General features: G+C 37.3%; 2 protein-coding genes across 3 annotated transcripts in view; one reads left to right on the plus strand and one right to left on the minus strand.

Annotated features, from left to right (window-relative positions):
* Positions 1-27580, minus strand: part of LOC309644095 (uncharacterized protein) — a 79416-nt gene that overhangs the window by 45650 nt on the left and 6186 nt on the right. For both annotated transcript variants that reach the window (XR_014254230.1, XM_082427527.1), the window contains exon 2: positions 2220-2327. Coding sequence is in view for 1 of the 2 variants with exons in the window: in XM_082427527.1 (XP_082283653.1) it covers positions 2220-2320 (101 nt within the window). In the remaining variant the exon portion in view is untranslated. The remainder of the gene's footprint in view (positions 1-2219; positions 2328-27580) is intronic.
* Positions 1-27580, plus strand: part of ITSN2 (intersectin 2) — a gene marked incomplete at its 3' end in the record, with an annotated part of 203066 nt that overhangs the window by 7485 nt on the left and 168001 nt on the right. The gene's annotated exons all lie outside the window — the stretch shown is intronic.

Raw genomic sequence — 27580 nt, forward strand, 5'->3', positions numbered from 1 at the left:
ACTCCCCATCTTGCCTTCCTACCTCACTCTTGTTCTCACTTCTCTCGCAGCTCCTTGCAGAGTTACAAAGAGCACGGAGCTTATAGGTCGGAGGTGAGTAAGAATAAGAAGAGTGGTACACACAGGTGTGTACTTGCAGCAGGTACCAGAAGGGAAAACTTTTAATTACTGACTTGAGGCTATTTTCACACAGCATTTTAGGGATATTTTCACTAGGTATATAATTCTGGGTTGGCAGCTATTTAGCTCAGCACATTAAAGGTATCATTACTTAATCTTTTGGCTTCAGTGATTGCTGCTAAGAATTCAGCAATCAGTCTAACTATTGCTTCTTTGACAGTCAACTGTCTTAAGTTGCTGCTCTTAATAACAGCAACTTAAGCTGCTCTTAATAGTTTCTCTTTGCCTTTGGTTTTCTTGGTTTCCCTATGATGTGACTATGCGTGGTTTTCTTTTAACAAGTCTCCTTGTGATTCACCAGGCTTCTTGAATTTGTAGGTTGAGGTCTAGAGCTGAAAGATTCCCAGCCATTATCTCATTAAATGTTGCTTCTGTCCCATTGTCTTTTACTTCTTTTAAAACTCTAATTAAACAAGTTAGACATTTTCATTCTGCTCTCTTTTCTTTTTCCATTGTTTTTTTTCTTTGTGCTTCATTCTGGGTGGCTTCTTTTGTCTTCGTGTACACTAATTCTTTCTTAACTGTATCTAATTTGTCCTTAAATTCATTCACTGATTTCATTTAGGTTACTCTATTTTTTACCATTAGAAATTCTATTTGGTTCTTTTTCAACTCTAATGTGTTACTTTTTTAAAATTCTGTACAGTTCTCTACTAAAATATTCAAGCTTCCCTTTTATTTACTTCACTTTGATAAGCATAGCTGCTTTACAGTCTGTATCTGGAATCCTTGAGGATCTGTTTTTGTAGTCTGTTATATTTTATTTTTCTTGTTCATGGCATTTTTCATCTTGTATACCTGGTTCTTTTTTATTGTGTCCTGACAATTTTATTTTTAATTATTTGTAAAAATAATTTGAGGCCTACAGTGATGTTCTCTTTCTCCAAAGAGAATTTACATTGCTTCTGACAGGCAGTTGGAGGCACCAACAATCCAAGATTACCCTAATCCAATTTCACAGCTTGACATTTTCTGGGCTGCACAGATGACTCAAAAGCAGACTGCAGTACAGTTCACCCTTATTTCTAGTGTCCGTCCTTTTAGTCTCAAGGTGCAGGGCCCTTACTGTGGTGGGCCATGGACTCCAACTTTTGTCTTCCTAGCCCCAAAGGCAGTTAAGTCTCTCAACTCCCTGTTCTGTATTACTAAACATCCTCAGAACAAAATGGCACCACTTCCAGGCACATCTTTGTGGATTTTCATCTTCTCCAGGACCTCAGCCTAGGAATTTCTCACTATTTGTTAATTTGCTATTTCTAGAAAGATGATGTTATATCTTGTTCAGCATTCTGTCTTCAATGGAGGATTTGTCTAAATTACTTAATTCATCATTCCTGGAAGTAGAAGTGTACCCTCCACTTTTTCATCTCTTCCTACTTACCATCCTGTATCTTTTTGAGGAAGCATATACTGAGTGGAAACAATGAAAGCTGGGTTCCGGTATTACCTTCTTCATTCATTTGTATGGCTTAGAGCAAATTACCTAACTTTTGGCTCTCAATTTTGTGGAAACAAATTAAAATTAACCCATCCATCTCTTTAAGGAAATTAAAGGAAAACATTAAAGGAAAAATATATCCTGTAGTCCTAAAAGAACTTTTGTGCTGTCCTCCAAAATGGCTTAGTCTGTGCTGATATATATAGCAAATTGCAACCTTATAAACTAAATAAAAATTTTTTTGGTTACCTAATTATTCGGATTTAATCAAGATGTTAAATAAGATTAAACTTGACCATGTTTTATATTAATCATAGGTGATATAGTCTTCTATTGTGCTCTCTTCTCACTCAACATGACAAAATAAGAATTCACTTGCCATCATTTTTTAAAATAAGAGATACATACAAATATTAAGGTTTCAAATCTGTATGAATGTCAAAGATTATAAATTATGTTTCAGATAATTATGGCAAGTTTAAAACATAGCTAATATAAGAGTATTGTTAATGTGTTAACCAGGATAGATTAGTTATGCTGCAGAATTAAATACTCCCAAACTGTTATTGGTTTAACCTATTAACGTTTATTTTTCACTTACATGAAGTTAGCTGCAGGTACCGTGGCTCTTCTGGACATCTCCCTTCTAAGCACACCTGACATCCAGGCTACTCCCATCTTTTGGTTACACCATCTTGACATTTAGCTTCTACTGTTGTAGTGGCAGGAAAAGAGAGAGGCATCAAGAACTAACAAGTGCTCTTTTCTCTACATTTTGTCCCAGAAGTGACACATGTCACTTCCACTCACATCTCATTTGTCATAACTAGTCACATAGACCCACTTAACTACAAGGGAGCTGGGAGATGCATGGGAGCACATGGATATTCAGTGACTAATAAATTCCATCACTTTAGATGTGATTGAACTTAAAATGAACTCCTTGAAATATTTCCAAGTAGTTGTTCCCAAAACAATAGGAAAATCATGGTGTGATTTCCAACATTTGAAGAAGCAAATCCTCTGCTGTCTACCCCCTGCAGTGGTTAATTTTTTAAGAGGTTCTGACAGCTTCAAAACATAAAACACAGCATGGAACTTTGTTTATTCTTGGATAGTTGCCTTATATTTAAAAGGCAGGAGTTGGATTAAATGATCTCTAATGTCACTTAATCCTTGAAATGATTGTTTAAACAACCAAAACCAGTTATTTTCTATTTCAACTTGGAATCATTTTTATTCAGAATTCTGATTTTCTTAACCAAAACCAATTATGCACTAGAAGTTCCAGTCCCTTGGAAAAGAACATTTGATAAGTGAACTAGCGATAAGGTAAATCTCATGCAACTGGTTTGTGTCACACAGGATTTCTCTATTAGGACCTTCATTTTTTTAATGAAGGCATTTTGTTAAGTAACATAAGTTAAAAAAATATGGAAACACCATTTCTCAGGTGCAATGGCAAGGGGTAAGACCTGTTTATTCAAAAAATTAACAGGAGCTTACATCATTAAAGCTTTGCTCTTCATATATAACTTAGCATGCCTGAGTTTTAGCAGGAGAATTCTTTAGTAAGAAAATTTTGCTAAGTTTGTTAATAATGTTTCTTGTGTTCTGTTTATTGGTAAGATGTTGAGAGACTATTGGTAATAATCTCTAAACTTTTCATTGCAAAATCAGATCCTAGAGGGTCTAAACAGGTAGATGAAGCAGATACATGGGAGTTATGGAGACAGGATGGAGCTTGTTTAAAGTGGGGACCAGTACCAGCATATTGTTATGCAAGAATTTGGGTTCACAGTGTCAAGATCTTCCAATTTAGGAGTGAAGGAAAGAGAGCTGTTAAGAAGGGAAGGAGGATGCTGGTTTAGAATGGAAGAGGCAGGGATTGTTGGGAGAAGAGACAAAGACATTAGCTTGATTTCTACACTTTCCTTCCCTCTCTCGGTCAAGCAATATCCTCCTTATGTGAGATGTAAGAGGAAGGGAAACTAGGAAAGCAAAGGCTGTTGGACAGACAAAAGTAAAAATTAAAATGGTAACAAGGCTCTCTTAGAAGTCAAAGACCAAAAATAAAAGAGGCAAGGATTAATAACAATAGTAAGAGTAATAGTAGTAAGTAACAGTTATTGAGAATTTACTATGTTCCAGGTCATATTTTAAGAGCTTTACATGTAATTATTTATTTAATCCTCATACCACTGTGTAGTAAAGAATTTGACCTCCAAAGAGAGGTCTGGCCTTTGTCCTAGCTCTGGGAGATAACCTCTACACTCTTGGAATTTTCCAAGTGGCAAAAGTGTCTCTGTTATTCATGGTGGGCCCTTTGGACCATACCTGACATTTATGCTAACAAGGTGACCCATCGTGGGCCCCTAGGTAGTTTATGCTAACAAGATGATTAAAGGTGGGGGCTGGCCAGGAAGAAAATAGAGGTGTCATATCACCATTTCTAATTTACCTTTTTGTTCTGGAGTTCTTAGCCAATACAATCATGTAAAATAAATAAACAAATAAGGATTGGAAAGACAGAAACAAAACTTCGTTATCTGCAGATGATAAAACACTAGAATTAAAGAGAGTTTAGCAAGTTTGCAGGAAATCACATGAACGTCAAAAAATCAATTGTATTTATATTCACCAGCAATAATAATTAGAAAATGTAAAGATACTCTTGTTCTAAGAATCGAAAACTAACAAGCTTCTGTTTTCAGGTAAAATGAAGTAAGCATACTTCCAATCTCTCCCACTGAATGCAGCTATAAAATGGACAGAATTCATGAAGCAGTCCTTTGATGGCTCTAAACATAAATAGGAAAAATTCTCAACATCACTAGCCATCAAGGAAATGCAAATAAAAATCACAATGAGATACCACTTCACACCCCCTCTGATGGCAATAAAAAAGAGAGGCACTAATAAGTATTGGTGAGGATGTGGAGAAATTAGAACACTTATACAATGCTGAGAGGAATGTAAGATGGTGTGGCCACATATTGAAGAGAAATCCAAGAGAACTGAAACCTGCCCCCACAAAAACTTGTACACAAATGTTCACAGCATCATTATTCATAATCGACAGAAGTGGGAACAACACAAATGTCCATCAACTAGTGAATGGATAAACAAAATGTGATATATCTATACAATAGAATATTATTCAGCCATAAAAAGGAACGAAGAATGGATTCATGCTAGAACGTGGATGAACCTTGAACATATTATTCTAAATGAAAAAGCCAGACAGAAAAGGCACATATTGTATGATTTCAAAATCTGTATTAGTCAGGGCTCTCCAGAGTAGGAACTGGCTCACATGACTGTGAGGCCTGGCAAGTTCAAAACTGTCCAGCAGGCTAGACATTCAGAGAAGAGCTGATGTTGTAGGCTTGAGTCCAAGGCAGAATTCTCTCTTCCTCCAGGGACTCAAGCTTTTTTTCCTAAGGTCTTCAACTGATTAAATGAGTGACTTCTAATGGGTATGGGCTTTCTTTCTGAGGTGATAAAAATATTCTGGAATTAGATAGTGATAATGGTTACACAATTCTGTGAATATATAAAAAGCCACGGAAATGTACACTTTAAAAGGTTGAATTTTATAGTGTGTGAATTATATCTCAGTAAAGGTGTTATTTAAAAAATTCTAGTGGAAGTTTTTATAAATATAGACAAGCCAATTCTAAAATTTATTGGAAAGACAAAGGAACTAAAATGACGAAACCAATGTTGAAAGAGAAGAATTTGAAGGAAATGCACTCTCCAATCTTAAGATTTGCTATAAAGCTACAGTAATCAAGAGAGCTGCCATGCATTCAGTCCTGATTCCTAAGATAAAGAGATTTTAATAAGGGGAAATATTTTTAATCTAAAAATTTTTGTCACATTTATTCCATTATTTATATATTCCCACTTCCAAAAAAAGGATATTAGTCACCTTACCAAAATAAATACAGTATTGAATGAATGAATGAATGAATAAAAGACAAGTGAAAATGTAAGATTAAAACAAAGTCCAAAAGTCACTTAAAAGTAATAAACAAACATACAAACCATAAGATCCTCTCCACCCTCTAGAATTACAAGTAGATTTAGCTAAGAACTTTCCTATAAGTCAGCCCCAAAAAAGAAAAGTCAGTTGCATGTCCACAGTATTCATAAGATAAAAGATAAAAGCAGATACTCAAGAGAAAATATTGATTCCTGATTTTGCAAATTGAGAGAAACTTCTCCCATTTAGGAAAACACAAGTGTGTGGGGGCAGTAGGGTGTAAAATGTTGACAGCCTTGGAGCCAGCAGCTTCAGCAGTGACAAGAAGTAGTATTGCTGGCACAAACATCAACAATTTGACACTGGGAATCAGCAGCCTGGGGACAGAGATCAGTGAGAGTCAGCAGCCAGCAGGGGTGTGGCCTTTAGTTGGCCTTTGAAAAAAGACAGCAAGAACAGAAACTTCAAGGCAGCCAAGAGAACAAATTCACAGAACACTAGTGAGATACCACATAGATTCCGAGAACTCTTTACAAGGAACAGAGGTGGGGGGAAGAGATAGAGAAATATTGCTATGTGACTATTATTCAGGTCCTCAGACCACCTATGTCAGCAGTCCCCAACCTTTTTGGCACCAGGGACTGGTTTCGTGGAAGACAACCTTTCCATGCACGGGCTGGGGGGGAAGTGGGGGGGGCAGGGGATGGTTCAGGTGGTAATGCGAGCAATGGGGAGTGATGGGGAGCGGCAGATGAAGCTTCCCTTGCTCACCTGCCGCTCACCTCCTGCTGTGCGGCCCAGTTCCTAACAGGCTGCAGCCTGGTACCGGTCCACGGCCTGGGGGTTGGGGTCCCCTGACTTAAGTGATATGTTTATCTTTTCTTTTCTTTTTTTCTTTTCTTTCTTTCTTTCTTTTATTTATTATTTTTGTCTGAGTTGGGTCTTAGTTGTGGCACGTGGGATCTTCGTTGAGGCGTGTGGGATCTTTCATCGCAGCACGAGAGCTCTTCGTTGCGGAGCTCAGGCTTCTCTCTAGTTGTGGCATGCAGGCTTTTCTCTTCTCTGGTTGTGGTGCGCAGGCTCCAGGGCACATGGGGTTTGTAGTTTGCGGCACGTGGGCTCTCGTTGAGACACGCAAGCTCAGTAGTTGTGGCACGTGGGCTTAGCTGCCCCACGGCATGTGGGATCTTAGATCTCTGACCAGGGATCAAACCTGCATCCCCTGCATTGTAATGTGGATTCTTTACCACTGGACCACCAGGGAAGTCCCCTGTTTTTCTTCTCATTTTTTGTTTTTATGAGACCAACCCATGTATCTGTTTAAAAAAATTAAATAGAACTGTGAGTTTACAGTGGAAAATAGCAGAAGTCTGCCCCTTTGAGCCTTATTCCCAAATTCCCACTCCTCTTAAGCAATTTCTTTAAATTTTTTTGACTCTTTCTTCTGGTTTTATCTCCATTTATATAAATTATGTGCTTACATTGCCATTTCTTTATTTTTTTATGTTAGCTATTACCTATTGACTTGCTGTTATGGTAAATGAAGATTTAGTTCTCTTAAGTCATCTCCCCCAAATATATTTGCTCACATATACTTCCTCATTCCCATTTACCAAATTAGTTACATTTGGCATTTTTCTTTAAATAAATGTTTATTATTTATATTATTATGATTAGTTTCTATTATTCACAGCTGTGATACTGTATACTATGATAACATTTCATACTTGAAGAACTTTATGTTCTTCCTGGTATTGATAATTGCCTTGGGGTCTTTTGGTTACTTTGCTTATTTCCCAAGTCAAAATCACTAATTCAACCCCAAACTATCCAATAGAACTAAAAATCATTTCTGAATACATTAATTTATTTATTTTTGGCCATGTGGCTTGTGGGATCTTAGTTCCCTGACAAGGGATTTAACCCATGCCCCCTGAAGTGGAAGCACAGAGTTTTAACCACTGGACCACCAGGGAAGTCCCCTGAATACATTAAAATACATCAGATAATCTACAAGTAGTTTTCTCCCTGGAAGTATCCCTCTTGGAGCCCTCTGCCTTCATTCTCTTAACTGTACTGGTCACTCACTAGGCCTACTGCCCAGCTGTCATCCTGAAACTTCCCATCACTAAAATCCTGGGAATTCTTTTCCCCTTGCTTATATGTCACATCTTCTGTTTCCTGGATCCAGTGTCTTTCTCTTTCTTGGCTTCTTCCTTTTTCACATCATTCAGTGTTCCTGAATAAAAGTGCCATTATTTTACCCTTCTTATCAGAGTGATAATATGCCTAGGTGTAGAATTTTAGATTGGAAATCATTTTTCTTCAGAATTTTAAAGTACTGCTTCATTTTTTTCTCCAGACTAATCCAATGTTCTTGTTTTCTTTTGTTTGCTTTCTGAGTCCTGAATTGCTTCTCCTTTCTTTGAATTTTTGCTATGGCTTGTTTGTTTGTGCATTTATTTTTGGTTGTCTTTGTCTCTCTTAAGTCTTTTTCAAATACCTAGTACACTTTTGTTGTCCATTCATATTTTTAAATAAGGCACTAAAACATTGATTGAAAGATTTGAGTATCCTGTATGGGATTCTCCATACTTCCTGGACTTGAGTGTTTCCTTTCTCATGTTAGGGAAGTTTTCAGCTATAATATCTTCAAATATTTTCTCAGGTGCTTTCTCTTTCTCTTCTCCTTCTGGGACCCCTATAATGAGAATGTTGGTGCATTTAATATTGTCCCAGAGGTAGCTGAGATTGTCCTCATTTCTTTTCATTATTTTTTCTTTATTCTGTTCTGTGGCAGTGATTTCCAACACTCTGTCTTCCAGCTCACTTATTCGTTCTTCTGCCTCAGTTATTTTGCTATTGATTCCCTCTAGTGTATTTTTCATTTCAGTAATTGTATTGTTCATCTCAGTTTGTTTGTTCTTTAAATCTTCTAGCTCCTTGTTAAACATTTCTTGTATCTTCTCAGTCTGTGCCTCCACTCTTTTTCTGAGATTTTGGATCATCTTTACTATCATTACTCTGAATTCTTTTTCAGGTATGTTGCCTATCTCCTCATTTAGTTGTTCTTGTGGGTTTTTATCTTGTTCCTTCGTTTGTAATATATTTCTCTGTCATCTCATTTAGTCTAACTTTCTGTGTTTGTGGCCTCCTTTCCACAGGCTGCAGGATTGCAGTTCCTCTTGTTTCTGGTGTCAGCTCCCTGGTGGGTGAGGTTGGTCCAGGGGCTTGTGTAGGCTTCCTGGTGGGAGGGACTGGTGCCTGCCCTCTTGTGGGTAGAGCTGGGTCTTGCAACATGGATGGACCTAGAGATTATCATACTAAATGAAGTAAGTCAGAAAGAGAAAGACATATACCATACAATATCACTTGTATGTGAAATCTAAAATATGACACAAATGAACTTATCTATGAAACAGAAACAGACTCACAGACATAGAGGAACAGATCTGTGGTTGCCAAGGGGAGAGGGGATGGGGGAGGGATGGATTGGGAATTTGGGATTAGCAGATGAAAACTACTATATAGAGAATGGATAAACAACAAGGTCCTACTGTATAGCACATGGAACTATATTCAATATCCTGTGATAAACCATAATGGATAAGAATACGGAAAAGAATGTATATATATGTATAACTGAATCACTCTGCTATACAGTAGAAATTAACACAACATTGTAAATCAGCCATACTTTAACAAAATAAATTTTTAAAATATAAGTTAATTTAAAAAAAAAGATTTGAGTAAGTGTGCCAGACTTTTGCTTGGTGAGCTTCACTGTGGAATGACTGAGCATGCATTTTAAAATTTTCTTTAGAGCTATTCACTTTCTCCAGGGAAAAAAACCTTGAACCTTCTGATTGGTGGGTACCTGGGGACAGAGCTATCAGCCTTCTGGCTTTTAGCTTTTTTTTGGCGTTGAGAAACTCAAGAGACTGAGTGGAGGCTCACCCTTCACCATATGGACTTTGTCACTCTTTATAGTATGGTGCTTCTGCTTTGCCTACCACTGTGCTTGTCCCTGAGTTGGGACCTGTCTTTTCAATTTAACCATAGATTAAGGCCTCCAGTCTTCTGCTTTGGGTACTGGAGAGAAATTAGTATATCAAAGAAAATAGAGTCAGATACTTCTGCATAGGAAAAGATAGTGGGAAAAGGATATTTAACAGTTAAATACAGCAGATTGAACATATGGCACTTATTTCTGTTGCTTCTAGAAACTCTGCTAAAATGAGATTAAATTCTTGAAATGAATAAACACAGTAAAGGGAGAACATGAACAGTGATGAAGCTGTCAGAGTTCTGGCAGAAAACAGACTGGCACACTCAAAGGAGAATTGAATAGAATTTAATAAGGAAACTATTTACAGAGGTGTGGGCAGGATTAAAAGAACCAGTAAGGGATGGTGAAGTACATGGGGGCTATCTCTACCCCTAGGTCTGAAGGGGCAAGTGGAAAGTGGATTTTTTTATGTTAGATTACAAATTAAGTCTCAATAGATTTAAAAAGATTGATATCATACAAAGTATCTTTTCTAACTATAATAGGATTATCAAAAATAAAACTGGAAAATTCACATATTTGTGGAAATTAAATAATACACTCTTAAGCAACCAAGATATCAAAGAAGAAATCACAAGGGAAATTAGAAAATACTTAGAAAAGAATGACAATAAAGACACAACATACCAAAACTTACAGGATGTAGTGAAAGCACTGCTAAAGGAGAAAAAAAACAAGACCTCAAATCAGTAACCTAACTTTACAATTTAAGGAACTAGAAAAAGAAGAACTAAATCTTAAGCTAGCAGAAGAAAGGAAATAACGAAGATTTAGAGCAAAGATAAATGAAGAATAGAAAAATAGAGAAAATTAATGAAAATAAAAGTTCGTCCTTTCAAAACTCAACAAAATTGGCAAACCATTAGCTAATGGACTAGGAAAAAAAGAAGACTGAAATGACTAAAATCTGAAATGAAAATGGGAATATCACCAATTCTACAGAAATAAAAAGGATTATAAGAGAACACTATGAGCAACTGTATGCCAACAATTTGGATAACTTAAATGATATGGACAAATTCCTACAAACACAAATCAACCAAGACTAAATCACAATGAAATAGAAAATCTGAATAGACCTATAGTAAGGATGGTGAATTAGTAATCAAATATCTGACAAAGAAAAGCCCTAGACCTGATGGCTTCATTGGTGAATTCTACCAAACATTTAAGGAAAAATTAATACCAATACTTCTCAAACTTTTCCAAAAAACTGAAGATGAAGGAAAACTTCCTAACTCATTCTATGAGGTCAGCATTACCCAGATACCAAAGCCAGCCAAAGACACTGCAAGAAAATAAAACTACAGACCAATATCCCTTATGAACAAATATTCTCAACAAAATACTAGCAAACCAAATTCAGCAAAATATCAAAAGGATTATACACCATGACTAAGTGGAATTTATTCCTGCAATGCAAAGCTGTTTCAACATATGAAAATCAATCAGTATAATATACCATATTAACAGAATGAAGAAGAAAAGTCACATAAGCATCTCAATTGATGCAGAAAAAGCACTTGACAAAATTCAATACCCCTTCATGATAAAAACACTCAACGAACTAGGAATAAAAGGAAATTAACTTCACATAATAAAAACCACATATGAAAACACATAGTGAATATCATACTTAACGGTGAAAGACTGAAAGTTTTTCCTTTAAGACCAGGAAAAAGACAAAGACAACTGCTTTTGCCACTTCTGTTCAACATAGTACTGGAAGTTCTAGCCAGAGGAATTAGGCAAGAAGAAATAAAAGGCACCCATACTGGAAAGGAAGAAGTAAAATTATCTCTTTGCAGATGATATGATCTTATATGTAGAAACCCTAAAGACTCCACAAAGAAACTGTTAATAATTAATAAACAAATTCAACAAAGTAGCAGGATACAATGTCAACACACAAAAATTGGTTGCATTTCTATACACTAACAATGAACAATCTGAAAAAAAAACCCCACAAACAATCCCATTTACAATAGCATCAAAAAGAATAAAATACTTAGAAACTAACTTAACCAAGGAGGTGAAAGACTTGTACAATGAACACCACAAAACATTAGTGCAAGAAATTAAAGACGTAAATAAATGGAAATAACCTATGTTCATGGATTGGAAGACTTCATATTGTTAAAATGTCAATATTACCCAAAGTGATTTATAGATTCAGTGTCATCTCTATCAAAATCCCAATGACATTTTTTTCTGCAAAATAAAAAAACCCATCCTACATTTCAGGCTTTATAGTTCTCTTTCCAACCATCAATTCAGAAACAAAACTGGATCATGTTACAAATACTTTTCTGTATTCTGCTCTTCTCACTTAATAGATCATAAACATCTCTCCCTATCAGTGGATGGACATTTATGTGATCATTATAAATAAAAATATTATTGTTAAAAAAAACCCATCCTAGGGGGCTTCCCTGGTGGCGCAGTGGTTGAGAATCAGCCTGCCAATGCAGGGGACACGGGTTCGAGCCCTGGTCTGGGAAGATCCCACATGCCACGGAGCAACTGGGCCCATGAGCCACAACTACTGAGCTTGCGCGTATGGAGCCTGTGCTCTGCAACGAGAGGCCGCGACAGTGAGAGGCCCGCGCACCGCGATGAAGACTGGCCCCCGCTCACTGCAACTAGAGAAAGCCCTCACACAGAAACGAAGACCCAACACAGCCAAAAATAAATAAATAAATAAATAAATTTATTTTAAAAAAAACAAAACCCATCCTCAAATTCATTTGGAATCTCAAAGGACCCTACATAACCAAAGAAATCTTGAAAAAGAATAAAGCTGAAAGATTCACAACTTCATGATTTTGAAACATACTACAAAGCTACAGTAATCAAAATAATGTGGTACTGCATAAAGACCAATGGAATTGAATAGAAAGCCCAGAAATAATCCTCACTTACAAGATCAAGTGATTTTTGACAAGGGTGCCAAGACCATTCAATGGGGAAAGACAGTCTTTTCAACAAATTGTGCTGGGAATAACCAGACACCCACATGCAAAAGAATGAAGTTGAAACTGTACTTAACACCATATACAAAAATTAACTCAAAATGAGTGAAAGACATAAATGTAAGACGTCAGACTATAAAACTCTTAGAAGGGAACAGGCAAAAGCTTCACAATATTGAATTTGGCAGTGATTTATTGGCTATGACACCAAAGGCAACAAAATAAAAAATAGACAAATTGGATTTTATGAAAATTTTAAAATGTTGTGTATCAAAAGACAATATCAACACAGTTAAAAGGCAACCCACAGAATGAGGGAAAATATTTGCAAAACTACATCTGATAAGGGATTAATATCCAGAATATATACAGAACTCCTATAACTCAACGATGACAAAAGCAAAAACCCCAGTTCAATAATGGGCACAGGCCTTGCATAGACATTTCTCCAAACAACATACAAATGGCCAAAGCACATGAAAAGATGCTCAACATCACTAATCATTAGGGAAATGCAAATGAAAACTACAATGAGATATCACCTCACATCCATTAGGATGGTAACTATCAAAAAAAGAGAAAACGACAAGTGTTGGCAAGAATGTGGAGAAACTGGCACTCCTTTACATTGCTGGTGGGAGTGTAAAATGGTGCGGTCATTGTGAAAAACAGTTTGCTGGTCCTCAAAAAGTTGTATGACCCTGTAGTTCTACTTTTGGCTATATACTCAAAAGAACTGAAAACAGGGACTCAAACAGATTCTAGTATGCCAGTGTTCATTGCAGCATTATTCACAATAGCCACAAGGTGGAAACAACCTAAATATCCATCAATAGATGAAAGGATAAACAAATTGTGATATATATATATATATATATATATATATATATATATATATGAATATTATTTAGCCATGAAAATGAATGACGTTCTGATACATGCTACAACATGAAAGAACCTTGAAAACATTTTGCTATGTAAAATAAGCCAGCCACAAAAGGAAAAATGCTGAATGATTCCACTTATATGAAATACCTAGAATAAGCAAATTCAGAGACAGAAAGTAGATTAGAAATTACCAGGGTCTGGGGGAATGGGGAGGATAATGAGTTATTGCATAATGGGTACAGATTTTTTGTTCAAGGTAATGAAAAAGTTTTGAAAATAGATTGTGGTGGTGATTGCACAACACTGAGAATGTAATTAATGCCACTGAATTGTACTTTAAAATGGTTAAAATGGCAAATATTATGTTGTGTATATTTTACCATGATAAAAGTAAAACCTATGTAAAATAGAGAAAAGGGTGAAATTATGGTCTCTGTGCCATTATTTATTATCCCAAGTCTACTGCTTTTCTCCAGATTAACATTAAACATTTGATTAGAACTATAATTTATAAGATTTACATAGGAGTTGGTTGTAAAATATTCTGGCAATACTATACTTGTTTGGGAAACTCTGGCATACAAGGTAGAGTTTCTTAAAATATAGTCTGAGGATCACCGGCATCAGAGTTACCTTAGGATACTTGGTAAAATGCAGGTTCCTGGCTCCAACCAAGATCTACCAAACCAGAGTTTTTAGAGTGAAACTTACGAATTTGCATTTTAACTATCCTTCTAAAGAGAAACTATGGTTAGATTTTAAGAAATCATATTTATGCACAGTTAGTTAGGTTTCCTAAATTTGATGAGAAGGCCTGTTCCTGATAGCTCCCTGGAACACTTGAGACTTGGACTGAATTAACCCAAGTTTGCCACAGCTGAAGGAGTGAATAAGACTCCTTTATCTAGACTGAACAGAATAAGATTTAAAAAGGGAAGAGGAAAGCATTTTCTACATATTTGAGAATTTAAATTCAAGAGATTGAATAAGGGAAGGGTGTTTGCTGTGTTCTGTTTTCAGGGTAAAAAACTGGCATGCAATATTATTATATTGTGCTCATTGTATATGTAATCCTGAGGAGTCTGATTACAGCATCATACAGCATAATTTTATTTTTTTTCATAATTTTAAAAAAATTTATTTATTTTATTTATTTATTTTTGGGTGCATTGGGTCTTCATTGCTACGCGCAGGCTTTCTCTAGTTGCAGTGAGTGGGGGCTACTCTTCGTTGCGGTGCGCGGGCTTCTCATTGCAGTGGCTTCTCTTGTTGCGGAGCACAGGGTCTAGGTGCACGGGCTTCAGTAGTTGTGGCATGTGGGCTCAGTAGTTGTGGCTCGTGGGTTCTAGAGTGCGGGTAGTTGTGGCGCATGGGCTTAGTTGCTCTGCGGCATGTGGGATCTTCCCAGACCAGGGCTCCAACCCATGTCCCCTGCACTGGCAGGTGGATTCCTAACCACTGCGCCACCAGGGAAGCCCCAGCATAATTTTAAATGAGACATAGAATAGAGGAATGCCTTCTCAAGTAGTGTATAGCACTGATTTTCAAACCTCAGTGTGCATAAGAATTGCCTCACCTTCCCTGCCCTCCTCCCCAACACCCAGCCCCAGAAATTCTGATTCAGAAGGTTTGGGGTGGGACACAGAAGTCTTCATTTTTAAAAAACACTCTAGGATATTCTTATGCAGCTGGTCCATACTTGGAAAAACACTTGGGTTGCACTTGATATGTCCTGAACTAGCTCTCTGGCTCCCTGGGTAGAACATCAAAGGAACACTTGTAAAAGGACTGAACTACCCATTTCATGAGTTCCAAGTGGAGAACTAGCAAGGACTGAAGAATCAGCTACATGCAGGTGCAGACAGGACATTTTTGATACTCTGCTAAACTCCTTGGAGTGGGAAAGCAACACCTTAGGTTTCCTGACTTTAACAGTAAACAACAGAGGCAACAAGAAACCCACCCCCAACACCCACCACACCCCCCCCCCACACACACACACAAAATCTGCCAGTCACTGTTGGATGCACACTTTACCCGTTAGGGGGAGCCCAAGGATTTCCACACACAAGCTCCATTCCCTGGGGGAGGAAATCTGATACAGGTCAAGGACGTTTGGGGGCTTTATTACTAAGGGTGGAGCAAAGAATGTAAGGATCTAAAAGATTAAAAGCACTTGCTTACATGTGGAATGTCCTTTCCTCCTGGCTCCTATTTAAATCTTTGCATCTTAAAAAGTGGTGCTCTGGGACTTCCCTGGTGGCGCAGTGGTTGAGAATCCACCTGCCAATGCAGGGGACACGGGTTCCAGCCCTGGTCAGGGAAGATCCCACATGCCGCGGAGCAACTAAGCCCGTGAGCCACAACTACTGAGCCTGCTCTCTAGAGCCCACGAGCCACAACTACTGACCCCACGTGCCACAACTACTGAAGCCCACGTGCCTAGAACCTGTGCTCTACAACAAGAGAAGCCACCACAATGAGAAGCCCGCGCACCGCAACAAAGAGTAGCCCCCGCTTGCCACAACTAGAGAAAGCCCGCGTGCAGCAACAAAGACCCAACGCAGCCAAAAATAAATTAGTCAATTAAAAAAAAAAAAAAAGTGGTGCTCTGAGGTAGCCTTGGCTGGATTTGCCAGGATTGTTAAAGAAAAAATTATTCTAACAATACTGTATTGTATACTTCAAAGTTGCTAAGAGAATACATCTCAAAAGTTCTCAGCACACCCCTCCCCCCAAAAGTATCAGTACTATCTGAGATTAACCTTATTGTGGTAATCATTTCTCAATGTATTCGTGTATCAAATCATTATGTTGTACACCTTAAATCTACACAATGGTATATGTCATATATATCTCAATAAAGCTGGAAAAAGAAGAAAAAGTTATTCTGACACTTGTTTAAATGGTAAGGAAGACTTTATTCAAGACTTTGCAGTAGGTGTCAAGACTATCCCAATGGGGAGAGAGATCAGTCTCAACTCTGAATATAATAACAAATGGGGATTTACAGCCAAGGAGCAGAGAGGGGAGGTCAGTGGATAGAAAATTCAGTGGATGGAAAATTATTAAGAGGAGAAATCAAGGGTCAGGGTCTTGCTAAACCGACTTAGTAGGATTCTTACTGAAGGCTGGCCAAGGACTTAGACATCAAAAGTACAGGTGAAGAACTTGATCAGATATTGAGAGTTATCAGATATCAAGGGTGAGAGAGTCTCTCTAAACTGACTTGGCAGGATTCTTGCTAAAACTGGGCTACGCAGGCCTGGGCTTGTTGGGGAGGCCAAGTTGGAAGCCTAGTTGAGAAGAGGTTCTCAGAGGAGCCTCGGCTTTGGTCAAGGAGAGTCTTTGTCAGGGTTTATGGAGCAGGGGTTCTTTTTCTCTTTGTTTCCTTTTCCATTCTTTTTTTCACTCTTCCTAGGATAAGATCAAGTGTGGCCCTGAGGTCAAAGGACCTGAGAGGCCTGCTTTTTACCCAGTCCTTGTTCTTGAAGTCCTGCCTGGCTTAGCAGAAGATTAGACTGGAAATTAGGCCAAATTCCAGCTTGCAAAAAAAAAATAATGTCCTTATCCTCCATTCATATATTTTTCTCAGCAATCTAGTGGAGTGTCCATCTAGGTGGCTGGTGGAGTATTCGGAGATAAGAATCCAAAAATCTTTTACACACACAACTAATCTTGTGATATATATATAACTGAATATAAATACACACACACACATACATTTTGACTTAGAAAGAATGTATCTAAATATTAAAGCCTCTTTATTTTTCCAGACCCAAAACTAGATTGAATAATATTGCTAAATTTAATCTAAGACTCCCTAGAATGTGTCATAAAAAACAAAAATTGAACAGAGTAATCCAATCATCAAGACTGTCCTGTGTGTGCTTTCTCACTCAGTGTACAGGGAGAAAAGGCCTAGGATATGCCAGAGCGCCATGCTTGTTATCTCACTACTTCAAATAAACTTACGAAGAAGAATGTATGCCCCTTTTAAAGATGAGAAAAAGATTTAGAAAGGCTAAATAACTTGTCCAAGGTAAACTGCTGGAAAGGTAGAACGAGGACTATAATTGAAATCTGAGTTTAGAATCTTATTAAAAATTATTATTTTTTACTATAATTTAAAAGTAGTATTTTTTTTTTAAGTTTTTTTTTGATGCAGACCATTTTTTTAAAAGTCTTTACTGGGGGCTTCCCTGGTGGCGCAGTGGTTGAGAGTCCACCTGCCAATGCGGGGGACATGGGTTCGAGCCCTGGTCTGGGGGGATCCCACATGCCGCGGAGCGACTGGGCCCGTGAGCCACAATTGCTGAGCCTGCGCGTCTGGAGCCTGTGCTCCGCAACAAGAGAGGCCAATAGTGAAAGGCCCGCGCACCGCGATGAAGAGTGGCCCCCACTTGCCACAACTAGAGAAGGCCCTCGCACAGAAACGAAGACCCAACACAGCCATAAATAAATAAATAAATAAATAAATTTAAAAAAAAAAAAAAAAGTCTTTACTGAATTTGTTACAATATTGCTTCTGTTTTATGTTTTGGATTTTTGGCCATGAGGCATGTGGGATCTTAGCTCCCCGACCAGGGATTGAACCTACACCCCCCTGTATTGGAAGGCAAAGTCTTAACCACTGGACCACCAGGGAAGGCCCTAAAAGTAGTATATTTTAGATACAGGCAGCCCTATGTTCATAGCAGCACTATTTACAATAGCCAAGACAACCTAAATGTCCATCGACAGATGAATGGATAAAGAAAATGTGGTATATATATATATATATATATATATATATATATATATATATATATATATATATATATATATTTATATATATAAAATGGAATATTACTCAGCCATTAAAAAGAATGAAATAATGCCATTTGCAGCAACATGGATGGACCTAGAGATTATCATATTAAGCGAAGTAAGTCAGAAAGAGAAAGATAAATACCAAATGGTATCACTTATATGTGGAATCTAAAATATGACACAAGTGAATATATCTACAAAACTGCAGACTCACAGACATAGAGAACAGATTTGTGGTTGCCAAGGGGAAGGGGGTGGGGGAGGGAAGGATTGGGAGTTTGCGATTAGCAGATGCAAACTATTATATATAGGATGGATAAACAACAAGGTCCTACTGTATAGCACATGAAACTATATTCAATATCCTGTGATAAACCATAATGGAAAAGAATATGAAAAAGAATATATATATGTATAACTGAGTCACTTTGCCGTATGGCAGAAATTAACACAACACTGTAAATCAACTATACTTCAATAAAATTTAAAATAAAAGTAGTATATTTTAAACTGAAATGAGATCATAACACATGCTTTGTAACCAATTTATCCAAAGGATAAGTCTTGAATGTTCTCCTACTTTATAGCCTTCAAATTCACTGTTTTGTTTCATTTTTCATAAAACTTTTATACTTCTGGGAAAAGATGGCAGATTGAGAAGACATGGTTGATTCCTTTCTTTCCCCTTTCCCCTCCCCCCCAAAAAACGATGAAAGAAATGTAAAGTAAGGAATAATCTGTGTCAGCACTGAGACAGAGAAGAGAAGCATCCAAATATCAGATATTTTGAGGCATTTTACTAGATTTACGGCAGATGGTATTAGATTAAAGAACACTCAGGTAGGTTTGCCAGGTTTAGCAAATGAAAATACAGGTTGCCCAATTTAATGTGAATTTCAGATAACAATATATAATAAATTTCTTTAGTAGAAAAACTATTTATACTATGTTCAGGCAATATTCGTTGTTTACCTAACACTCGAATTTAACTGGGCATCCGGTATTTTGTCTGGTGATTATACTCAGAGCCCATTCACAGCTTCCCTGAAGGAACTTCAAGACAGGAAGGAAGGAAGGGAGGAAAGAGGGGAGTAGGGAGTGAGGAAGGGAAAAAGGAAGGAGGGAGGGAGAAAGGAAGGGGGATGCTAGAGTTAGATTTGGAGGGATAAGGGCTGGGATTGAGGAGCATGGTGAGGCTGACTGGAAAAGCTGCATGTGGGGTTCCAATTAGTTGTTAAGGATCCTGTGGGTTGTAGTGGCCCTAAGCTCCAGGGCTGTCAAGGGATACTAAGTTGTAGAAAGCCTAAGGTAGGAAAATGGGCCCTCTCAAACACTGCTAGTGAATGAATAATTTAAAGCAGTTTTTCTAGAGGACCATTTGGCTATACGTCTAAAGCTTTAAAACATGCATACACTTTAACTTATCAATATCACTTCCCGGAATTTATTCTAAAGAAATAATGTGTTCTTTAGTGTGTTGTTTATAATAACAAAGAAATGGGCAGAACTTAAATGATAAACAATAGGAGAATGTTCAAGTTATGGTACATCCATATAGTAAGGAATATACTATGCAGTCATTAAAAATGATTCCATAGACTATTTATTGACAGGAAGATTTTTCACCATATAGTTTAATTTAAAAAAAAAAAAGGCAAGCTACAAAACTGTATTATGGTAAGATACCATTTTTCTAAGAATATAGATATTTAAACATATATGTACTTTATGCATTAAAAATGTCTGAAAGGGTATACACCAAAATGTTAAAAACGGTTTTCTCCAAGTAATTGAACTTGGATGGTTAGTTTTTTTCTTTTCACTTATATCTATTTTATATATTTTCTTCAAAATGTATATTACCAAGTTAAATTTTTTAAAGTTTTAAAAAAATTTCTGATTGGTGAGTTATACTTTTGAGTAATTATAAAATGAGATTGCAATTATAAAATAGGCTTTAACATTAAGGAGCATCTCGTTCAGATAAATGAACACAGTTTCTACTGGGTGCCAGGCCCTGTGCTACAAGCTGGGGATAGAGATGAGTTGGACACATTCTCCGCCCTCCAAGAGTCTAAAGGCCATACTCTTTGGTGAGGTTCCTTGGCTCTCAGTCTTGCTGGCTTCAAAAGCCCATTTGTCAGCCCATTCAGGATCATCCCTCACGTTAAGCAAATTTACAGAAGTTGATAAACAAACTCGGATAATGTATTAATTTGTGCTGAGAATTATCAGTCACATGGGCCAGAATAGTATTCTAAGCATGACCAGCACATTTTTTTTCCCTGTGGGGTGAACTACATAGGGAATCAAATTATGATTAGAATGTTGTTTACTTAGACTGGAATCATACCAGGGGCAAGTAGTAACTTAAGTTTAATGCGACCTGGCATTAGTACTCTTCTCCTCAATAAACATGGCCTTTCTGATGAAACCATAACTACCACAAGTGTGAGATTTTCTCTTCCCAGGACAGTAGTAATTGGATGGACACTGCCAAAATTCATCTCAGATGCTCTTTTATAAAAATCTCTCCAGACTAACAAATCTCCATTTCCTTCCAATTATGCCCTCAGCATATACTGTCATAATTTGCTCAGATCTGGAGCCATTCCATCTCTTTAAAGTAATTTTCGTCTATTTTCTTCTCTGCAATTTTGTTTTTATGTAGTTTAACTCTGAAGATTATCTTATTTTCTTAATTTCCCTTTCTTAAAAAGGCGTCTTATTTATACACTGACATACAACAAATTTTCAATAGTAAATGTATTTTTTTAATTATTAAAAAATATTCCAAATCTAAAGGGGAAATAATGGAAAGGGTTTTTGGTGAAGAAGTTAGGAACCATCACACAAGGCCTTCTACAACTGCTCACTTGCTCTTCAACCAGTACCACCCTGGGATAAAATTTTTATGCTCAGATGTGAAACTGAGCCTCTACCACATGAGGCAGAAGACACCGGGCCCAGCTCTCTCTCTTGAAGTGGTCATAGAGGAGTTGCCCCTTGGTGTAGCTTCCTTGGTTGCCAACTTAGCTATCCAAATTTTCTGTAATTGGAACCAAAGTCCACACAATCTACTTAACATTCTACGAACATGGTCTACCTACTGTGAATCATCCAAAAGGCAAACTAAGCACATTCTTAGGGTGCTAGCAATGCTTGTGCGTGCACACACACACACAACTATTTGGAAATACTTCAATATTTGAGAAGTTTTTTTAAGAGGCATTCAAATAGTCATCATGCAAAATTACAAAACAAACAAATCATAGAACTTATTGGATTTCCTGATGTTTACTTTAAGGTTTAGTATATTTTGGTGTCTGTGTTGTTGTTGTTGTTGTTGCTTTAATTTCACACATTAGTTTAGGGCCTCTAAACTCTTAATCCAACCTTGGTGATATTAATTCTAGTATAAGCGTTTTTAGAACTTTTAACATTAAAACCACCAGACATTCACATTCATCAGGCAATTACATATATGTATTCTAAATTTCAACACGCTTCAGCCACTGGAACACTCTTGACTCCTTCTAAGAAGCCATAAAAAGTTTTTCATATCTCACTTTCATCATACACCAAAATAGCTCTTAAAGTTAATTTTACTTATAGTTAGGGTTTTGTGCCCAAAACCCAACACCTAACTATTAATCATTATTTTCTAAGTATTGAGAGTGCAGTATAAAGTATTAAACTACATGTCAAAACCTGGTCCCTGCCCCAAGGCTTATGACACAGATTACAAAAACAAATCAATTCAGACTATACACTGCATCAAATTAAAAGCAAGGCTAAACTTGAAAGACACAAACTTCAGGAAACTTTTTTTATAAATCCCTAAGAAGTTACCAAAATTCTAACCAGAATTATTTGCTGGTTTGAAGGTAGAATTTTGTATTTTTGTTTTAATCTTCTAACAATGCCACTGTTCCAGGGAAGAACATTTAACTTAAGAAGAGAACACTAGGGCTGTAATATAATTTCAGTTACTCTCTCTTGTTGTCCCAAACGAAAAATATCAAACAGCAACATAAAACCCTTTGATATTACCTAGATTCTCCTCAATCATCTCAGTGAACTAAAATATATCAAGCTGTTGTAAGAAGAGCCCCAAAGATAGCAGAATACTGCAAAGAGATTTTAACATTTATTTTTATTTCATTATAAAAACCAGCCATCAGTACCAATATGTCTGCCTGACAAAAATATTGCAGGAGACATCTTTTGTGGTATCTGTCTATTCCTATTGCTCCTCCTTTCCCCTTGGTCTCCAGACACTACAACCCCAAAATCACAAGAGTGGAGCTGAGTCAGACTTGTTTATAGAGCTTGATCCCACCCCCTTGACCACAGCTGACTGGGCCAGGAGTGGGCACCTGACCCAAGCTGGACCAATCAGAGTCTCATCCCAAGAAATCTGAAATTAGAACTGATCAATTCAACCTTTCCTTAGGTGACTAGATCTAGAACATCGAGGTGGGGGTAGGGTGGGGATGAGGTGAGGGCATCTTCCACCTTGCGAGGAGAACTGGAAAAGGATAGGAAGTCAGTCTACAGAGAGAAAATGAAGCACAAGTGCAGAGATGAGAGAGAGAGGGTGCCTATTCAGCATTCAACACTGTACCCTCCTATAACCTTATATAGAATATATACTTTTTTTTTTTTTTTTGCTTAAGCCCCTTGAGTTGACTCCTGTTATTTCCAACCAAACATGTTAACTTAACCTGGTCACTCTGACATGGAACTGAGAGTTTTATGTTTCCTTATACAAAGACATAAGAAAAGCATTTGCCTAAATTATTAGGGTGGGACTAAGTCCCTTTGAAACACATGGAAAAAATCTCACCACGGTGAACCTATAGGTAAAGAAGCTTCGTTCAGTAGACTTCATCAAAGGAGCTATTCTCTGTAAGAATTTGATAAATATCCTTGCCCTGCATAACATTATTTTCAATGTATCAAAAGCCTTAGAAAACACTGAACTTACATTTGTAAAAACAAAGATTTTTATTATGTTTTAAGAGTTCTACTGCATAGAGTAGTACTATACAATGAAAACAAACTGGGCCTCTCCTAGGCTACCACCAGCAGCTGTGTTCAAACCGGTCATACAAAGTAGTAAAAGATAACTTCTACAAAGTAGTACTATTAGTACATATATCTTAGAAAAAAGTTTTAAAAATGGAACTTGGAAAAGAACCACCTGACTATTCTGATCAGGTAGGACAATCTTAGAAACCTCCTCAAGGACTCCTGAGAATTACTCAACAATAATTACCTTGCTGAAATGTAGATGACATTATTCTGTTACAACACTTATTTTTTCAGCATCCAGTGACATTTATTGAACATCTAATATGAGCAGGCACCATGTTATCTTGTTTACTGCTATATCCTCTTCGCTTAGCACAGTCTTGGCATATAAAAGGCACACACTAAATATTTCTAGATAAGCAAGAATATTGAAAGATAAATAAGAATCAATCCATGTTATCTGGTAAGTAGAGAATAAAATAATCTGTCCAATGAGACAATGACTAAATGATGATTTTAAAACAACCCTCTTTTGTATATATTATATAAAGAATTCATATGAATTGGTAAAATAGGAATACCATAATATATAAATGGACAGAGAATGTGAATAGTTCATAGGAGAAAAAAATTAACTTTATTAATAAAAAGTAACAAAAATGTTGATCATCAGGACTGATCTAAGAAAAACAAGTTGAAAATTACTTTGCCTAGTAATTAAAAAGTTTAAATGTAGATGAAATATACTTTTGATGAGGGTGTAATGAAACTGGTATATTCCTATGCTGCTATGGCAGATTAAATAAATATATTTTTATAGAAACTATCAATAATTATTTTGCTGCAGCAAAGTTCTGAGAATTAATTCTAAGGATGGATACCAAAAGAAGAAAAAATGATATCTATGAAAATGTTTACTGTGAAATGTTTTTTATATATGTTTAGGTGTTTAGAAGTTACATGTTGGGACTTCCCTGGCGGTACGGTGGATAAGACTCTGTGCTCCCAATGCAGGGGGCCCAGGTTCGATCCCTGGTCAGGGAACTAGATCCCACATGCATACTGCAACTAAGAGTTCACATGCCACAACTAAGGAGACCATGAGCCACACTAAGGAGCCTGCCTGCCGCAACTAAGACCCAGTGCAACCAAATAAATATTTTTTAAAAAAAGAGATTCCACGTTATTTATAATAATAAAAAATTAAAATCAGCCAATAGCAGGAGAATCCTTAAGTAAATTATGGTACTTCATTCAATACATAATACGCACTTTTTAAAGAAGATAAATATGGAAAATATAGAAAATATACTATTGTAGAAAAATAGTTATGACATAATGTTAAGTGAAAAAAAGCTGAAAATAAAATTATATTACACTATGACTACAATCAATTAATAAATATATATCCATATACACAAGTCCTAGAAGTAGAATGAAAGTTTAATTTGTTGGAATGGTGCAACTGCATTATTTAGAATCTAGATGTAATTCTAAATTTATTTATAATTATTGATACAATGTTATTTGGGTAATAAAAATAAAAACAAAATCAACCCCCTTTCTCTGAAGAAAAAATTGAATTCTAGGAAAAGAACATTGTAGAGAGTTAAGACTTGCTGGCTATGGGGAGTTTGGTCAACAACCCTCTTAACTACCAAAACAATGCTGGCATTTTCCAGAACACAGAACTGAAAATTCTTAGTGCAGCAATAGAAAGAACTTGAAATTATTTCTCGGACCAAAGTGAGAGGTGGACAGATAGATGGATGCATAACATTTACACAAAGATTTTCATTAAATACCTCTTGATGAAAATGAGAGAAAAGGCGATCTCTTAAAAATGACTTAGTCTGAAATCTTTTTTAGTTCCTCTTCCCACAAATGAGTAAATTCTAGGCAGACTATTTCAAAAGTGTGGTGAAAATTCTGTTGCTTCAAAGTGGATTGTTTACAACATTGAAAAAAAGAAGCCAGGCACAGACGGGTACATACTGTGTGATTTTACTTACATAAAGTCTGGGAGCTGGCAAATTTATGATGTGTGTACTTTACCGCCTGCAAATTATACCTCAATAAAGAAGAACAAAAATGGTTTGTAATTAGATAAGATCATTTCACAGAATTAAAACCGGACAAAGCCATTGAGAAGATTTCATGTTCCTTAAACTGCCTATTTGGAATGTAATGAAGCTTTTTAAAGTATTTTGAGTAATCCAACCTTACTAACTTTGGGTCAGTGTGGGTGGTCATGAATGGCAAGATGTTCATTTAATTAGTTATTATGGCTCACATTGGCCAGACGGAGTGTACATCTTAAGGCCATTGCTGCCTCTCCTCTTCAAATGATCAGGTGGATTCTCTTTCCTAAAGAGTTATGTTATTTACATGACAGACTCTTAAAGGAATATAAGAAATAAGCCCATGTAAGTCACAGCCTGGAACTCTGTGGCCAACATAGAGAAGGGGCAATTGCACGGTGACATGAGGCCCTGGCTGCAGAGGGAGGAATCCCAAGCTCCAGGAGTAACACACAGTGTGTCTGACTGTAAAGGAGCTTGACCTACTCTTTGCATCTTCATATTTTGGGTAAATGTTCTTCCAAGATAAATAATTTTGGAAGTTGTTACTTATGCACATTTAATACAAAAACAGAGAAATTACTGACACTGTAATATAGTGAGAGGAAGTCTCATAAAGAGCACGGACTTGAGAGTCATAAAAGTCAGGAGTCAACTTCTAGCTCTTCCACTTCCTAAATATGTGACTGTGGAAAAATGATCCAATTCCTCTAAACTTCAATTTCTTTGCCTGTGAAATGAGGTTTATAATACCCGCTATACACTGTTATCTTAAGGATTGGAGACTATATAAGTGACTGGCATGCTCAGCAAACAATGGTGGTGGTGATTATTAAATATTAGAACTGAATACCAGCCATTCTTAGCACTTACGGTTGAATGGCTTTGTTCAAGGGCTGTAGTTTTTCTGACACTCACATTTTCATTTGTAAAAAAAGCCAAAAATATCCACCTGTTGAAGAATGGCTTCTGAGGTTAAATTAATTTGCAAGCAGTCTATTTTTGTCTTTTCTTGTGCTTCTACACATGTCTACTGAATTAAGCACTTTAAAACTAGATGCTAGAAATGGGGGGAAAGGTCTGTTTATTGGATACATGCAACACAAAAGGAAAAAAGTCAGAAATGGCAAATAACACCAGCACCCAATCCTAACCTCCAAGGCAGAAAATTCTCCTGGAAGTGTGGATGAGGATGGCAACTGACTTCAGGTTGCTGACCTCATTTTGGGCAGTGATTTCATTGCTCTAATTTTTAAATGTTCATCTTGTTCTTGAGGGAAGTCAAGACAGGGCAAGTTTCAAGTATATCACCTTGGATCACAGACAAGATGGCAGAGTAGAAGGACATGAGCTCACTTCTTCTTACAGAAACACCAAAATCACAACTAACTGCTGAACAGCCATCGACAAAAGAACACTGGAACCTACCAAAAAAGATACCCTACATCCAAAGACAAAGAAGAAGCCACAACGAGACAGTAGGAGGGCTACAACTGTGATAAGATCAAATCCCATACATGCTGGGTGGGCAACCCACAAACTGGAAGATAATTATATCACAGAAGTTCTCCCACAGGAGTGAAAGTTCTAAGCCCCATGTCAGGCTCCCCAGCCTGAGGGTCTGGCAATGGGAGGAGGAGACCCCAGAGAATCTGGCTTTGAAGGCCAGTGGGGTTTGATTGCAGGAATTCCATAGGACTGGGGGAAACAGAAACTCCACTCTTGGGGGGCACACACAGGGTCTCATGTGCACCAGGACCCAGGGGAAAAAGCGGTGACCTCATAAGAGACTGGGCCAGACTTACCTGCTAGTATTGGAGGGTCTCCTGCAGAGGCGGGGGCTCACTGTGGGGACAAGGACACTGGCGGCAGTAGTTCTGGGGAATACTCATTGGAGTGAGCCCTCTCGGAGGGCACCATTTTCTCACCAAGACCTGGCCCTAACCAACAGCCTAGAGGCTCCAGTGCTGGGACACCTCAGGCCAAACAACCAACAGGGTGGGAACAGAGCCCAACCATCAGCAGACAGGCTGCTTAAAGTTTTCCTAAGCACACAGCTGCCCAATAAACACACCCCCTGACACGGCCCTGCCCACCAGAGGGACAAAACCCAGC

The sequence above is a fragment of the Balaenoptera physalus genome (genome assembly GCF_965194825.1).
Source record: "Balaenoptera physalus genome assembly, chromosome: 15".
Lineage (NCBI taxonomy): Eukaryota > Metazoa > Chordata > Mammalia > Artiodactyla > Balaenopteridae > Balaenoptera > Balaenoptera physalus.